This window comes from Acomys minous (genome assembly GCF_964271855.1).
Source record: "Acomys minous genome assembly, chromosome: 12".
Classification (NCBI taxonomy): domain Eukaryota; kingdom Metazoa; phylum Chordata; class Mammalia; order Rodentia; family Muridae; genus Acomys; species Acomys minous.
The window spans coordinates 97,343,243-97,359,731 of NC_140493.1; the positions used below are offsets into that span (position 1 = coordinate 97,343,243).

Sequence of the window (16,489 nt, forward strand, 5' to 3'; positions counted from 1 at the left end):
TATCTTCTGTTTTGAATTGTGCACACATTTCAGTGTGATAAGTTAATTTTATATTATTCTTGTTTTCCTATTGTGTGTAATAATGGTTTTTAGTAAAAACAAGACACTGTTGTTCAGAATATCTTTTCAGAGTCATTTGGATATTTAAAGTTAGACTTTATTTCTAGCTTGCTTTTGAACCAAAGAATCAGTTCACTGAGTACCCTAGAGTCTGACACAGTTTTCAGCACCCCAAATCAGAGAGTGAACATTTCAGATACACACTCAGGGTGCTGACGTGCCGTGCAGGCGTCATAGAAAGTGCAGGTTATTGTTCAGTCCTGAGATTCTACAAGGGCATGCTTGGAGTTAGTTGCAGTGTTGCTTGAAATTCAGTCTATAGCTGCTCCCTGCCTCCCTTCCTTCCACTGCATTAGGAGGCCATCTGTAGTAGGCTGTGTCAGTGGGTGCTCAGCTGGCTTTGGCCAGTAGGTAAGAGCACAGTTCTGGTTCCCCTAGTGACCCGACCCTCTGGCTTTAGAGTGCTAACAGCCTCCTGCTGTGACTGGTCACTGCGGTCCCTTACTGGACAGTTTGACTTCTTAGATCTTCAGCCTGTGAATTAAAGCCTCTCAAATGTTTTTTATTTCCTTGGTAAGTCCTGACTGATAAAACTAACCTAGAAAGATTAAAAAGTATTCATCTCTCAGGACTATTCAAATAGTACAGGGAAGCATACATTAATATGAACGCTTTGGAAAATAGATGCATTCCCTGAAATGCCAACAGTGGTGTATAATTTTAAATGGGGGATATGTGTGATGTATTGACATAAACGAAAGCAAAAGAATGCATATAACGATACATTTGTATAGTCTTTTTCCAGACATAGTATACAACCAGTTCTTGAGACCTAGGGAGAGCCTAGATTCTTCCTCAGGTTGTGCCCTTGGTTATATTAGACACTCACTAGGACAGTTATGTGATTGATCACTGTACAGTAATGAACATGTGCTGTGGTGTGCAGAGAAGACCGTGCCAAAAGAAGATGGCTAGCTCACACATTACAGTTCTTGTCGGTGTTCTTAGAAAAGAAACACGCCATAGTGAACATAGTGGCACAGTTGAGGCCAGTATGGAGAATACAGAGTCTCATCTCCAGGAGAGCAAGCTCTTCACCTCTGGCAGCTGTGCTGAATAGAAGACTGCTTTAGGAGCAGAGAAGAAGTAAGCTGCAATCCCTGAGTCTTGCTGAGAGTGATTTAGATGGTTTTAATCTGCTTTTTACCCCATTGTTAAATGCTGGTTTATGTGTCTCCAGGTTTTGTACAGTATTAGAATACTGTGAAGGAAATGATCTGGACTTCTACCTAAAACAGCACAAGTTAATGTCGGAGAAAGAGGCCCGATCAATTATTATGCAGATTGTGAATGCTTTAAAGTACTTAAATGAAATAAAACCTCCCATCATACACTATGACCTCAAACCAGGTATGGCTAACTTTCAGGAAACATTATTAATGACTTTTCAGTTTTTTAAGTGACTTGCAAGTTTATTAAGTCAAAGAATTTGAAAGGAGCCAAGAAGACCTAACAGTGTTAGGTACAGGAATGAGTCCTGGGTCACCCTGTGCTGGGTGTAGATAGGTGGGTGGGTTGGATTAAATTCTCTGCGGAAACAATGCTGAACCAGGAAAATTCATGATGTCATTTAGAAACAACTGTTTTGGCAAGTTCTGTTTTGTTTTTTCCCATTACTCACACTATGCAGCAGTTCCTTTGTCTCAGGTCTCCTTATTTCCTTAAGTCCCAACAGCTTTTCGTGTTTTTAAATTATCATTTAAGTTGGTAGGCATCAGGAAAAGGCAAGGAGCATTTCATCTCTTACTTTTGTTCTTGTCAGCTGCCTTTCTGAGTGTTTTGATGTGTGTGCCTCCTGTAGTCAGCTCTGGGGCTGGATGTGGTGTTAAGTACCTAGTCCCAGGACTGCTGAGACAGCTCAGTGGTTGAGAGCACTGGCTGCTCTTCCAGAGGCCCTGAGTTCAATTCCCTGCAACCACATGGTGGCTCACAACCATGTATAATGTGATCTGATGCCCTCTTCTGGTGTGCCAGGTGTACATGCAGATAGAGTACCCACAGTTAAAAATACCAAAGAAAGAACTTAGTCCTGTCACTTCCTTTTAGGCAGAGCTGTTGACCTGGCCTTGCTCCTCTGGTAGTTATGTATATAGACGCTTAACACTCACTGTTGTTTATGTTTTCTTTTCATATTGTGCACATGACTAAAAAACTCATTTATAATGAACTGATTTTGTTTTAAAGCTGGCTGCTGCGTGATCATTTTCTATTACTAAAGTCACCACACTTCCTGTTGTAGGAGCTATAGGTGGTGCTGTGGCACCAGTTTTGGTTCCCAAGCGTGTTTTCTTTATACTCCTCTACCCCACCTTCTTGAAGTTGCTAGCATAGAGAGCACACTGAGAGTTCGCATGAAATTTTCCCACCATTGGTTTTTTTTTTTTAACCAGCTATACAAGTGATATTTTACATTGGCAAGTTCTTTTTATTTCTAGTGCCCAGAGTGGTTTTTGGCACATTAAACAGGCAATTCTAAGAAAAAAGAAGTTTCCAGTGGACAGTGAGGATTCTCCCAAAGTTAGAATTAGATTGTTGGACCATTTTATTCCAAAGATTTGGAGATCACTTGTTTCTTTCTTGTGTCTTTTCTCTTAATAAAGAAGTCTCTATTTATTCATGAAGGTTTTTATCTTTTTAGGTAATATCCTTTTAGTAAATGGTACAGCATGTGGAGAGATAAAAATTACAGATTTTGGTCTTTCCAAGATCATGGATGATGATAGCTATAATTCAGTGGATGGTATGGAGCTAACATCACAAGGTGCTGGTACTTATTGGTAGGTATCTCGAAAGTCTGCCAAATTGGCTGTTGGGGATGTGGCTCTGTTGTACTTAATCATTGGTGATCATCAATTAATCCTCTGTGGTCTGCTAAGGCAGAAATACCATCTTTTTAGCAGTTTGACTTTTTATGTTAATTTCTCTTATATTTTCTTTCTGGTTTTTTTTTTTTTTTCTTTTAGTTTTTTTCGAGACAGGGTTTCTCAATGTTATCTTGGCTGTTCTGGACTCCCTTTGTAGACCAGGCTGGCCTTGAATCTGCCTCCCGAGTGCTGGGATTAAAGTCTTTCTGTTTTGAAAACCCTTGAGAGACTGCTTATGTAGTCTGATCCATGGAGATGTATGTTGATTACATAGTGCTGTCTGTACCAGCCAGTAGAGGACAAGGTTGCTCATTTGCCTAAAAGAAAGGCCCCAAGTCCTTTATAGTTGAAAGATAACCTCTCCTTGTGTTAAGGGATGACGGGTTTGTCTCTAGGATGATAAACTGTCAAGTCAAGAATCAAGGAGTTAGCCGGACGTGGTGGCGCACGCCTTTAGTCCCAGCACTCGGGAGGCAGAGGCAGGTGGATCACAGTGAGTTCGAGGCCAGCCTGGTCTACAAAGTGAGTCCAGGACAGCCAAGGCTACACAGAGAAACCCTGTCTCGAAAAACCAAAAAAAAAAAAAATCAAGGAGTTGTGACAGTAAGGATGGGGCAAAAACAAATCCATAGTGTCCCTAAGAGCTCCACATGGAAGCGTGAGCACAGTTTAGCAGAACTGTATTCATGTCTTTAGCCATGTCCTAAAGGTTTGGAGGCTACTTTTTCCTACAGCCCACTGTCACCCTTCTCCCAGTCACCTTATTCCAACGGGCTCTGCTTCACAGTTCTGTGAGCACTCTTGCCTACTGTTGGCTTTTCACTATTACTTTTTACAGTGAGAACCATAAAGCATGCTTGTGCCTGGGGCGTGTAACTTTGTGCCTCCGATTTTTACAGTTGGATCCCCTTCTGAGGTGGTTTCATAAAGCCACATTTTGCCTTCAGTGATTCTTAACCTAGAGAAGCCTCCATAGCAAGAGGGGGTTAACATGCTATTGTTTCCCAGCCTCAAAGGGCCCTGGGCTTAGAATTCTGTCTAGTAATGAGGGGCTCTTTGTGGGGGCAAATGAAAGGGGCATGCCATCCAGGACTTAAGAAATGAACCCTGTTTTCCTAGCTGACCCTGCTGATTGTTAGGTAGACAATGAGCTGCTTTTCTGTTTTCTCTATGCTTGTGGAAACAGTACATATTGTCAAAGAGTCAGTCCCTAAATTAAAACTTTGAAATTCTAGGTTTAAAATAGAAAGTTACACTTAACAATGTTTACTCACTGTGGTGGTTATTGTGAGTTAGTGCTCCTGTCAGTAAGTGACACACAAAAAAATGCATACAGTTGGTAGTTTTGGGAAAGAGGTTTGCACTTCTTTTATATGAGTTAATTGGAGCTGGCACTTGAGCTATGTGCTTGTTAGCTTGTTTGTTGTTGTTGTTGTTGTTTTAAGTGTAGTCAAAATGTTTGTCTCTCTACTCATGTTTAAAGGAGCTATACAAAAAATAATAAAATATGCCTGGTATGGAAGTACACAATTTAATCCCAGCACTGGGAGGCAGAAGCAGGCAGATCTCTATGAGTACAAGGCCAGGCTGGTTTAAATAGTGTGTTCCAGGCTATCAGGCTACACATGAGATCCTGAGACCCTGTCTCAAAAAAGCAAAAAGAAAACAAAACAATGTTGATAATGATGATATCTCATTGCTACCTGGTGCTATTTTTTTTGTGCCAATTTATACTTTTAAAATCAGCAATTAAAATTGAAATAAAAATTATATAGTGTTTTGCCCCAAAGTAGCTTATTAGGTGATGTAGAAAGTTATGTATATGTGCAAAAATTAGCCATGTGACAGCTGTTGAAGCTGGGTGGCAGTTACTTGGTTGTTTGAGTGTTCTTTCGCCTTTAGTCATATTTGAGTATGTTCCATAATGAAAAGTAAGATAGAGGGTTTCTGAGCCCATGCCTTTATCCCAGCACTCAGAGGGCAGAGGTAGATGGATCTCTCTGAGTTTGAGACCAGCCTGGTCTACATAGTGAATTTCAGGACAGCCAGTGCTTTGTAGATAGATGGATGGATGGATGGATAGATATATAGATAGTAGGTAGATAGAAGGTTTCTGAGAATACTAAATTTTGTAGTATTATAATCACCACCCTCAATGTTATCCTTTTATGGTGATGACCCAGAGAGATAAAAACAGGCTGGGGGTGGGCAGGGCAGGTTTAGAACATTTTAAATAACTGTTTATGGGTTGGCTATTCCAGAATTCTGCATTGATTAAGATAAATGAGCTGGGGGACTAGAGAGATGGCTTAATGGATCAGACTGCTTTCAGTTCAAGCTTGAGGACCTGCTATAGGGTTTTAGCACCCACAAAAAAATAAAGCAAAGCATGCCCACAGATGTCTGCAAACCCCAGCACTGTGGGGGCAGAGATAGGAGGATTGCTAGGATCTGGCTCCAGGTTCACAGGGACATCCTGTTTCAGGGGAATAAGTAATAGCCAGGCATGGTGGCACAGCTTAATCCCAACCCTCAAGACAGAAGCAGTGAGTTCCATGCCAGCCTGGTCTCCGTGGCCAGTTCAAATCAGACACAGACACAGTGAGACCATGTCTCAAAGAAGGGGGAAAAAAGAGTAAGTGATGGAGCAGGACACCTGACAGTTCTCTCAGATGTGCACATCTGCATAGGCTTGTGTGTACACCATGCACACACTCTCATGCATATGCAAGATAAATGAGTCAGACATGGTAGTACATGCCTTTAATTACAGCCCTCAGAAGGTTGAGACAGGAGAATTGAAGGAAGTGTTTGTTACATGGTGAGTCGAAGAGCAGCCTAGGCTACAAAGTGATATCCTCTCTCTGAATGAATGAATGAATGAATGGCAAACAAACAAGAGGTAAGTGAGCTTGGATTATGCTTTTTGAACATCATTTCTGAGCTTCATTTCTTTTGTATGAGGACATGTAATGAAAATGTAGCCGTGATTTTTAGCATAACTTAGTATCATAGGTTTGCCTTCTACAATCCCTCCCAAAGCTTTTGGTAGAAAATTAGAATATTTGCTGTTTTCAGTATTATTTTTCTGGAAAAAACTAGCTTATTTCTTCATTTATAGATAAATTATCTTAGAAGTAGACTCACCAGACATCTACTGTCAAGTTGAAGTGTGTTTTACATTATAAAATTCTCAACAAATTACTATTCTGCCTTTTGGATGAATTCACCACCTCTGTTCTTCTGTGCCATCTCCTCAGAAAATTTTATGAATACATTCCAGTGGCCAGTTTTAGAATCAAAGTTATATTGTTATTTTCCCAGAGCCATATTTAAGTTGATGTGCATTAAAGAACCAGAAACTATGAAATCAAGGGTCCGGGAAAGTTTAAGAGCACTTGGAAGGACTGTTCTGTTCTGTTTTGTTTTGTTTTTTGTTTGTTCGTTTGTTTGTTTTTTTTGAGACAGGGTTTTCCCCATGTAGTCTTGCCTGTCCTGGGCTCGCTTTGTAGACCAGGCTGGCCTCGAACTCATGGCGATCTGCCTCCCAAGTGCTAGGATTAAAGGTGTGCGCCACTACCGCCCAACTGGAAGAGCTGTTCTTACAATTTTTTCCTTTTAATTATATTTTTTGCCCCTTTTTTCCCTTTATAGTAAGTTCTGTATATTTTAGTTTTTTTAGGAGTTTGTTTTGATTTGTATTTTGTGGCACTGGAAAGCAAACCCACTGCCACTGAGTTACACCTTCAGTATGTGTCTTATCTATAAGTATTCATTGTAAAATAATCTAGTTATAGACCATAATAATCATACAGATGTCTGTTATGAAAAAGATGAGAAAATATGGAAGTAAGCAAATGTGACAGACATGGTGGGTGACTGAAGAAGGATTTACGTTTAGATTTGTATCAAGAACACAGCAGGGTCCCAAATAAAAGGTTTTCCTTAGGCTGAATGTTGCTGGTCTGAGTCTGCAGAAACTCATCTAATGTCTTCAGAACTCTGCTTTCTAGCAGAGCTGTGGCAAGGGTTCCAGGCATATTTGTTTGGTTTCCTCAATGCTCAGAGGCACCTTCCATACTATACAATTTGTTGTAGCCCACTGTTTCCTAGATTCTTTAGAGACCAGTGATGGAGAGAGAAGGAATTTAGATAAAGATCTTTGTGTGGCTTTTGCTATGCTATTTGTTAGTCTTTGAGCAAGCTGTCTCACCCAGAGTGCAGAAGAACAAGACATCTTCTGGTAACTCACTTCAGCGTCACTTTGGATCTCGTGCTGGAACTACTGTGGTGGAGGCATCCGAAAGAGGCAGAATCAACTCTACTCTCAGAGCTCTAAGTCCTGAATTCATCTGGACTTTAAAACATTTATTAATTTTAGGGGATGGAAATGTAGCTTAGCAGAAGCTCTGATTCAATCTTCAGCACCTTAAACATTGATTTAAGAAGCCAGGTGTGGTAGTGCACGCCTTTAATCCCAGCAATTGGGAGGCAGAGGCAGGCAGATCTCTGTGAGTTCCCGGACAGCCTGGTCTACAAAGCGAGTCCAGGACAGCCAGGACTACACAGAGAAACCCTGTCTCAGGAAAAAAATAAAAAAAAAACAATAAATAAAAATAAATAAATAAGTTGGTTTTTAGAGAAGTCTTCTTTGGACAGCATGAAAAGAAAACTCTAATGTAACATATAATTCCTGATTGTCTCGTGGTTCTTCCTGCTGTATGTAGTTTATTTTACCCATGTTAATAATATAAATGTATTTTTTTAAATTTTTTAAAATATTTTATTTAATTTTAACTTATGTGCATTGGTGTGAGAGTGTCAGATCTCGGCTTTACAGACAGTTGTGAGCTGCCATGTGGGTGCTGGGAATTGAACCTGGGTCCTTTGGAAGAGCAGGCAGTGCTCTTAACCCCTGAGCCATCTCTCCAGCCCAAATGTATATGTTTTTAAAAGTCCATTCTAAAGGGAAAAAAAAGAAAGAAAACTATTCTTTCTATGTTGTTTGAATCTATCATAAAAGGGATTTCATTTATTTTGGGTCCCTGCATGTTTAACAAAAGTAATGTGGGCTGAGTGTATAGCTCCGTGGTAGAATGAACACTTACTTCCATGCATGACACCGTGGCTGTGATCCCCAGTTGTCAGCATCACTACAAAATACTACAACAACAAAGTTTGTGAAAGACACTTGGACTAGGCATAACCCTAGAAAAGGAGGCTGGGGGGATGGGCAAAGTAAAACTAGAGAGAAATTTACATTTTCATATCTTGAGAAATGCCATATGAAGATATTGCTACTTTGTTAAGTTCAGGTGTCTTTTGTTTACCTGTATATATTTCTAAGCTGATGGTTAAATCTCAAGTGTTTGATATGCGTGTGTGCATGCTTGTGTATATATAAAATATTTGTTTGTTTATTAAGAGGCAAGGTCTCTCTTTTCAGGCCTGCCAGTTCTGATAGTCACTACTCACAGAGACCCACCTATCTCTGCCTCTGCCTCCCAAGTGCTGAGTGTTTTGGTTTGGGATGCGTTTTTTTCTTTTGTTTTGTTGTTTTATTTTTTGGTTTTAGTTTTTTGACACAGGGTTTCTCTGTGTGGCCTTTGATGTCCTGGACTTGCTTTGTAGACCAGGCTGGCCTTGAACTCACAAAGATCCAACAGCCTCTGCCTCCTGAGTGCTGGGATTAAAGGTGTGCACCACTACGCCCAGCTTGAGTGTTATATTGTTAATAAGGCCCTTATTTATTTGCCTTTTTGTATGATAGATTTATATGTTTATATATATTTTCTGAATGTCTTTATTTCTGTTTTCTCCTAGGTATTTACCACCAGAGTGTTTTGTGGTTGGGAAAGAGCCACCAAAGATCTCAAATAAAGTTGATGTCTGGTCAGTGGGTGTGATCTTCTACCAGTGTCTTTATGGGAGGAAGGTGAGGAAGAGGCAGTGCAGCAGCCTGGGCCATGCCCACCACCTCAGTGTGGAGTCACTGGAATCCCAAAAGTAGTGGTTTAAAGAAAGCATAGACTTCTCAGTAAATGTTTTACGTATAAGTACAAATTCCAGGCTGAAGAGCACCTCCTGAATTCTCCCAAGCCATCAGGGACATGCATGTTACTAGTCTCAAACATAAGACATGTTTTGATTTTGATGTGGACTCACGTAAAATAGGGTGGTTTGGTTGTTTTGTTTTTAAGGTCTTGCTTTGTAGCTATGGCTTTCCTGTTACGATATAGCCCAGGCTGACCTCACACTCAAGGCGGTCCCCCGTTTCAGCCTCTTGAATGCTGGGAATATATCACCTCTGTCTTGAAAGCATTTAGTAAAATGAGCAACCAGCCCAAAAAATTGTCCCAAGCTTTCTATTAGAGTCTGAAACTTAAGAGTACCCCTAGATTTTATTTTTAACCACCCCAGGAGATAAAGCTGTTGTTAATAAAAACATATATTGTGTGCTTGTGAAGGCTAGACATTGACCTCAGGTTCATCTTTAATTTTTCCCCATCTCATTGAACTCAACTGAGCTAGACTAGCAGGCCAGCCAGTCCCCACAGTCTCAGTGTCCCCGTGCTGGGACCACAGGCACCTGCATCTGGGTGCTAGGGATCAAACCTAAGTCCCTGTGTTTATGTAGTTAGTAAGCACTTTATCTACCGAACCATCTCCCCAGGCCCTCTATTGGTTGGTTGGTTGGTTGGTTTGTTTAGCTTTGTTGAGACCAGTTTTCACTATGTATCCCTGGCTAGTTTGGAGCTCTCAATGTTTAGATCAAGAAGACCTCAGACTCAAAGCAACTGTTCTACCTCTGCCTCATGAGCACTAGGATTACAGGTTGAATCACCATGCCTGGCAAAGATTTATTTTACTTACTTGTGTGTGTGTGTGTGTCTGAGTACATGAGCATGTGTGCCCATGGAAGCTGGAAGAGGGAGTCAGACAACTGTCCTTGTTTGCTTTCTGTTGCTAGATAAACACCATGACAAATCATCACCATCAACTCGAGAGGTGTTATTTGGCTTATATGTCTGGATCAGTCCACCACGGAGAGAAGTTAGGGTAGGAACTGTGGAGGAATGCTGCTTACTGGTTTGCTCTTCATGGCTTCCTCAGCTTGTTTATATCAGCCAAGACCTCCTGCCCAGATTGACACTACCCACCAGTGGGTTGTCCCTTCCACATCAGTCTTGAGTCAGGAAAATGCCCCCACTGATTTGCCTATAGGCAGTCTGATGAAGGCATTCAATTAAGGTTCCCAGATGAGCAGCTTGTTGACAAAACTAACTTGCATGGATACCCTGGTACCATAGTTACAAGAGCTTGTGAGTTGATTGACATGGGTGTTGTGAACTGCACTGGAGTTCTCCACAAGAGAGACAAGAGCTCTTAACTGTTGATATTTCCAGCCCTGACTCCCTACCCCCACCCCCACCCCCCTTTGTGCTGAGAAGGTGGTGTCAGAATCCCTTGACCAGGTGTGGTAGTTCATACCTAGAATCCCAGTATTTTGGGTGTCTGAGGCAAGAGAATCCAAGGAATTCATGAAAAACATTTAATCCTAGTACTTGTAAGGCAGAGGCAGGCGGATCTCTGAATTCAAGGCCAGTCTGATCTACAAAGCAAGTTCCAGAATAGCCAGAACTACACAGAGAAAAATCTGTCTCAACCCCACCACCACCAAAATTATAATAATAATCTTAGAAAACCAAGGGCTAGGGATATAGGTCAATGATACAGTACTTAACTAATATGTACAAAGCCCTGAGTTCCATTCCCACACCCACCCGAACATTTCTTGTCTGCTTCCGATAGAGAAGTTATATCAGTAATAGTATTTTTCCTTGTGAGCATATTTTTTATATGCCTACATACTGTAGATATGCACACATACTAGGGGTCTAATTGTATATTCATGTTTCTTCTGCCTTTAGTATGTTTGTATGTTTTAGTGTTCATTAGCCTGAACTTAGGCATAAAGCAGATAGGAGCTTTGTAAGTTCTGTGAACTCTTAATATTTTTATTAGAGTACCAGTGCAAACTCTAGATGTGTGGACATCTTCCTCTTTAACCTCTTTATCTTAATCTGGCCCCTCCAGGACAGGAAAACTATGCAGAACTAGTAGAGCTTGGTTGCTTACTTTGGGTCCTGTATGACAGTGCTGCATTGTTACTAATAGTGGTGATAGAGGTGATACAGAGCTGTCTGAGACCTGGACATCACACAGGAAGCTTTAGCCTGTTTAAGGTTTGTTTTTAGGAAATTGCAGCTTGAGGCACAGTTACAGCCCCTAAGTGGTCCCAGCACTTTGTTGTTGTTTGTTTGTTAGGTTTTGTTTCTTGAGGTAGAATCTTGTTACATAGTTCAGATTGGCCTAGAGCGCACTGTGTAGGCTTTGCTGACTTGGAATCACAGGGATTTTCCCACATCAGCTTCCTAAGTGCTGAGATTACAGTTGTGAGTCACCATTCCCATCCTTCATGCCAGGTGTGAGGAAAAAAGCAAACCTTATTTATGTGTATGAGTGTTTTTCTTGTATGTGTACATGTGCAGCACATGTGTGCCTGGTACCAACTGAGTGCAGGAAAGTGCACTGGGTCCCCCGGAACTACAGGTACAGATGGTTATGAACCAGCCTGCGCTCCGTTTCTGAGCCATGTCCAGCTCCTGCCCCCACCCCCATCTATTTATTTGTCCATTTGTGTGTGTGTGTGTGTGTGTGTGTGTGTGTGTGTGTGTGTGTACACATTTGGGTTGGCTGTTGGCACATAGATACAGATACATACAGTCACCAAATGTATGACTCAGAGCTCTAGAGACTGTAGTTTTTATTCTGACTCTTCCTTTGCTGTGAACAAAGCTAGAGATAAGAAAAAATGTCTAGTTCTCTGTTCTGCCTTGGACTGGCTTTTAAGCTGTGGGCCTTCCTTATGAAGGGTCAAAGGTGAGAGTTAAAGGAGCGCAGCCCCAGAGTGCGGAGCCTCTTCTCTGGTACTGAGCTCTGTCAGCAGAGGCCAACCTTAGTTTATTCTGTTTTTACATGACAGCCCTTTGGCCATAACCAGTCCCAGCAAGATATTCTACAAGAGAATACTATTCTTAAAGCTACTGAAGTACAGTTTCCGCCAAAGCCAGTAGTAACACCTGAAGCAAAGGTAAGTTTGATTCATTGGCCAGCAGAAATGGCTGCTTCCTGTGTCATTTCTTTGGATTGTAATAATTGGATTTTTTAAATATGAAATTCAGTCATTATTAAGCATCAGAATAGGGACAAATTACTATTAAGAACAATGGGTAAAAGAGTACTGCTTATAGTCTTCCCACCTCATCTGCAGATTTTAATTCACAAGACTCTGAATGACAGGGAACGCTAGGTAGATTCCAGAAGAGTCAGACCTGGCAGTGGGTGTCATAGAAAGGATATTCAGTTTCATGCCTGCAGGGAGGGTGCTTTATCTGGGGAGCTAAGACCTACATAGAAGACATGATCTAGGCATGCTAAGGTGAAAAGGTGATAGCCCCCCCTCCAGTTTTGATGGCATGGATGGGGATGCTCCCAATGATGAGATGCTATTTGAATTGTATCTTGAGTGGTGTGTCATTTGGAGCCATGGTAGATTTGAGGAAAGTGTGTTCTGCAGAGAAGGAAAGAAGGTCATAGAAGAGATGCAGAGCCATTGTGATGTGTGGTGGGGTCATGGCAACTGTGTGGTCCAGTCACTGTTTGAAGAGCACTGGCAGCTATATAGAGAAACATGACATTACAACACATTTATTTATTTGTGTTACAACCTTTTCCTAGGAAAGGCTCTTTTTTTTTTTCTTTTTTTTTCTTTTTCTTTTTTTTTTTTCTTTTCTTTTCTTTTTTGTTTTTTCAAGACAGTGTTTCTTTATATAGCCCTGGCTGTCCTGGACTCGCTTTATAGACCAGGCTGGCCTGGAACTCACGGCGATCCACCTGCCTCTGCCTTCCCAAGTGCTTACCATGCCTGGCTCAGAAAGGCTCATTTTCATTTTCAAAGCCAGGGCTTCCATGTTCATTTCTATAAATATGTCTCTTAGCTTCCAGCTACATTAATCAAGCAAGTACCTGTGCCTTCAATATTGAAAAGCCAGAATTAGCTTTATATTTTGTTAATTAAACATTGAGAAAAATAGCAAGTTGATCACATCTTGCATGTTTTAGGTTTTTCTGTAAATAATCCCATTTTATTTATTTATGCTAAAGTCTGAACTCCAGACCATTTGCTTGCTAGACAAGCACCTCTAGTTCCATCCACAGCCGAATTCTACTTTTTCATGCAGGTTTATGTCTGTAACAAAACAGAGCACAAAGAACTAGTTCTCATACATAGCCTCTCCCTGCTCCGCACTCCCGTCAACATTTCATCAGGACAGGATGTTTACTGTCATCTGTGAGCTTGCCACACATCATCAGCTTACTACTGAGTGCAGCCCTGTGATGAATATGATGTTTAGCCTTACAGCCTGATTCCTTGGGGCTTAGGATATAGCTGAGTTGGTAAAGTGCTTGCCTAGCATGCACAAAGCCCTGTGTTCCATCCCTGTTACTCACAAACCAAATGTGGTTGGGTACACAGGTGTAATCCCTGCACTCCAGAGGTGGAGGTAGGAGGACCAGAATTTCATTGACTACATACTGAATTTAAGACCAACCTAGGACACATACAAACAAGCTGGTTCATTTAAATAAATTGCAGTATTATGAAATCTGAATAAATTGAGGTCTCTGCTCAAAAAAAATAGGAAGATGGAAAAGTAAGAGCCTTTATGATAAGAATTGCATAAATAAGACACTGCCTTCTTTACTTGGTGGGAAGGGAGCCTCCATGTTGGCAGCACCGTGTAAGTCCAATCATGTCTCAGCAGCCCCAGTGCTGGTGCTAGCCCTTGTTTCCTCTGCCTGTCGGGTTTTGGGAAAGGTTGTAAAAATCTTGTCCTGGCGGGGCATGGTGGTGCACGCCTTTAATCCCAGCATTAGGGAGGCAGAGGCAGGGGGATCACTGTGAGTTTGAGGCCCGCCTAGTCTACAAAGTGAATGTAAGACAGCCAAGGCTACCCAGAGAGACACTGTCTTTAAAAACAAAAAACTTTTCCTAAGGGGGGGTGTTTGTTCTGGGTTCCAGCAGTGGTTTGGGTGCCTCGGTTCCCACTGGTGTGCCAGGGTTACCTCCTTCAGTCTTTGTATGAAATTCCCTTTACAGGCCTTTATCCGGCGATGCTTGGCCTATCGAAAAGAGGACCGCATTGATGTGCAGCAGCTGGCCTGTGACCCCTACTTGTTGCCTCACATTAGAAAGTCAGTCTCCACAAGTAGCCCTGCAGGAGCTGCTATTGCATCAACCTCTGGGGCATCCAATAACAGTTCTTCGAATTGAGACCAACTCCCAAGGCCACAGACTGTGGAGCACACAGAGTGGACACATGGCATTCAGCAGTGGGTTTGGAACACAGTGAATCCGAATGGATCTCATGAAACCTGTACCAGGTGCTTTTATTTTGCTTTTTTCCCATCCATAGAGCATGACAGCATCGATTCTCACTGAGGAGAAGCCTTGGGCAGCTCTGGCCAGGCCTGATAGGATAAGGCCCCGCCCAAGGTTCCGGCGTCAACGGTCACTGTGGGTGGCTGCTCTGAGTGAGGAAAAAAAAAAGAAAAAACTGTTCCATGTACTGTGAACTTGAACATGCAGACTCAGGGGATTCCCTGATGCAGAGCTTCAGATGAAGAATGTGGACTTGAAAATACAGACTGGGCTAGTCCAGTGTCTATATTTAAACTTGCTCTTTTCTTTTAATAAAGTTTAGGTAACATCTCCTGAAAAGCTCGTAGCACAAGGCTCAGCTGGGGATGGCGTATGACTTTGGAGGAAAAAGTTGCTCCTGCCATTAAAGGCACTAGAGTTAGTGTGCTAGCCCTGAATAATCTCAGTTTCTAAAAACATGCAGCTTCCCTCGCCCCTTTTTTATTTTTGAAAGAATACATTTGGTCATAACGTGAAACCCATATTAGCGAGTGCGCGGCGATGTTCATTCCGGTCAGATGCAGCTTTCTCCTCCCTCTGGTCTCCTGCCTGCGGTTGCCTCCCTCACCTCAGAGGGAGAGGTGGAGTGGGGGTTCTGAGATGCGGGGGGTTTGCCATCAGACAAAGAATGAGGGTAAAAGACTGCAGCTTGGAGTCTCTCTAGGTTTTCAGATATTTCTTCACAATTTGAACACTTGACGGTTGTCCCTTTTAATTTATTTGAAGTGCTATTTTTTTAAATAAAGGTTCATCTGTCCATGCAGTCCTCCTGGATTCTCTGAATATAGTAACTGTTGAAGCTGCTTCTGGAGGCAGTAGGCTCCCGGGTTGGGTAGCTCCTGCCCTCAGTCATTGGGCTCACAGAATAGAGCACCTTTCTTGTTAACCGTTCTGTTGAACTTGATCGGCACATGATCTTTTCCCTGTTAAATCTTGGAGGAGAAGCAAGCTCCCCTAGGCATTTGAAGGATGGTGAGCACGTGTGTGTGTGTCGGTGAGCGTGCATTCTTCTAACTCAGTTAGGCAGATGGTGAGTACGTGTGGTGTGTCGGTGAGCGTGCATTCTTCTAACTCAGGCAGATGGTGAATACGTGTGGTGTGTCGGTGAGCGTGTGCATTCTTCTAACTCAGTTAGGCAGATGGTGAGTACGTGTGGTGTGTCGGTGAGCGTGTGCATTCTTCTAACTCAGTTAGGCAGATGGTGAGTACGTGTGGTGTGTCGGTGAGCGTGTGCATTCTTCTAACTCAGGCAGATGGTGAGTACGTGTGGTGTGTCGGTGAGCGTGTGCATTCTTCTAACTCAGGCAGATGGTGAGTACGTGTGGTGTGTCGGTGAGCGTGTACATTCTTCTAGCTCAGTTAGGCAGATGGTGAGTACGTGTGGTGTGTCGGTGAGCGTGTGCATTCTTCTAACTCAGTTAGGCAGATGGTGAGTACGTGTGGTGTGTCGGTGAGCGTGTACATTCTTCTAACTCAGTTAGGCAGATCATCTAGTGGGATTTAAAAAAATCTCAAGGAATATAGGTATTTTAGCTATGAACCTTATTCCTGGAGCGCCCCCCTCCCCAACTTGGCTTATTTCTGAGATATGTGATCTACTGGAGATGAAGCTGAACTGGGAGCCGTGTGACCCCACTGTGCCCTTGAAACAGCAGAGCACTTTGCAGGAGAGAGTCGGAGGCCAGAGCCCGAACATGTGGTAGCCAGCTTGGAATGTTACTGACATGTGGCAAGAAGGCCAGCCAGAAATACTTAAACGATGTAGAGTTCAGAGTGGGGGTGGGAAGTCAGGAAGGGCAGAGAGCGCTTAAGCAATCCGTGACTCTAGTGCTGTGTACATGGGAGAAGTGCCACTGACAACACGTTTTTAAAGACCCTTGTGTATTTTGTGGTCCTGCCCCACTTTCCTCAGTTATCAAGTGGTCTTACAGGAAGGCAGAACATTCCAAACCAAAGGAAA

At 42.4% G+C, this 16,489-nt stretch overlaps 1 protein-coding gene across 8 annotated transcripts in view; it reads left to right on the top strand.

Annotated features, from left to right (window-relative positions):
* TLK2 (tousled like kinase 2) overlaps positions 1-15,292 on the top strand; it is a 129,330-nt gene extending 114,038 nt beyond the window's left edge. For all 8 annotated transcript variants that reach the window (XM_084750047.1, XM_084750046.1, XM_084750045.1 and 5 more), the window contains 5 exons: positions 1,301-1,470; positions 2,759-2,897; positions 8,808-8,919; positions 12,031-12,138; positions 14,209-15,292. In XM_084750047.1, the coding sequence (XP_084606173.1) occupies positions 1,301-1,470; positions 2,759-2,897; positions 8,808-8,919; positions 12,031-12,138; positions 14,209-14,382 (703 nt within the window). In that variant the 3' untranslated portion in view covers positions 14,383-15,292. The remainder of the gene's footprint in view (positions 1-1,300; positions 1,471-2,758; positions 2,898-8,807; positions 8,920-12,030; positions 12,139-14,208) is intronic.
* The last annotated feature ends 1,197 nt before the right edge of the window (positions 15,293-16,489 follow it).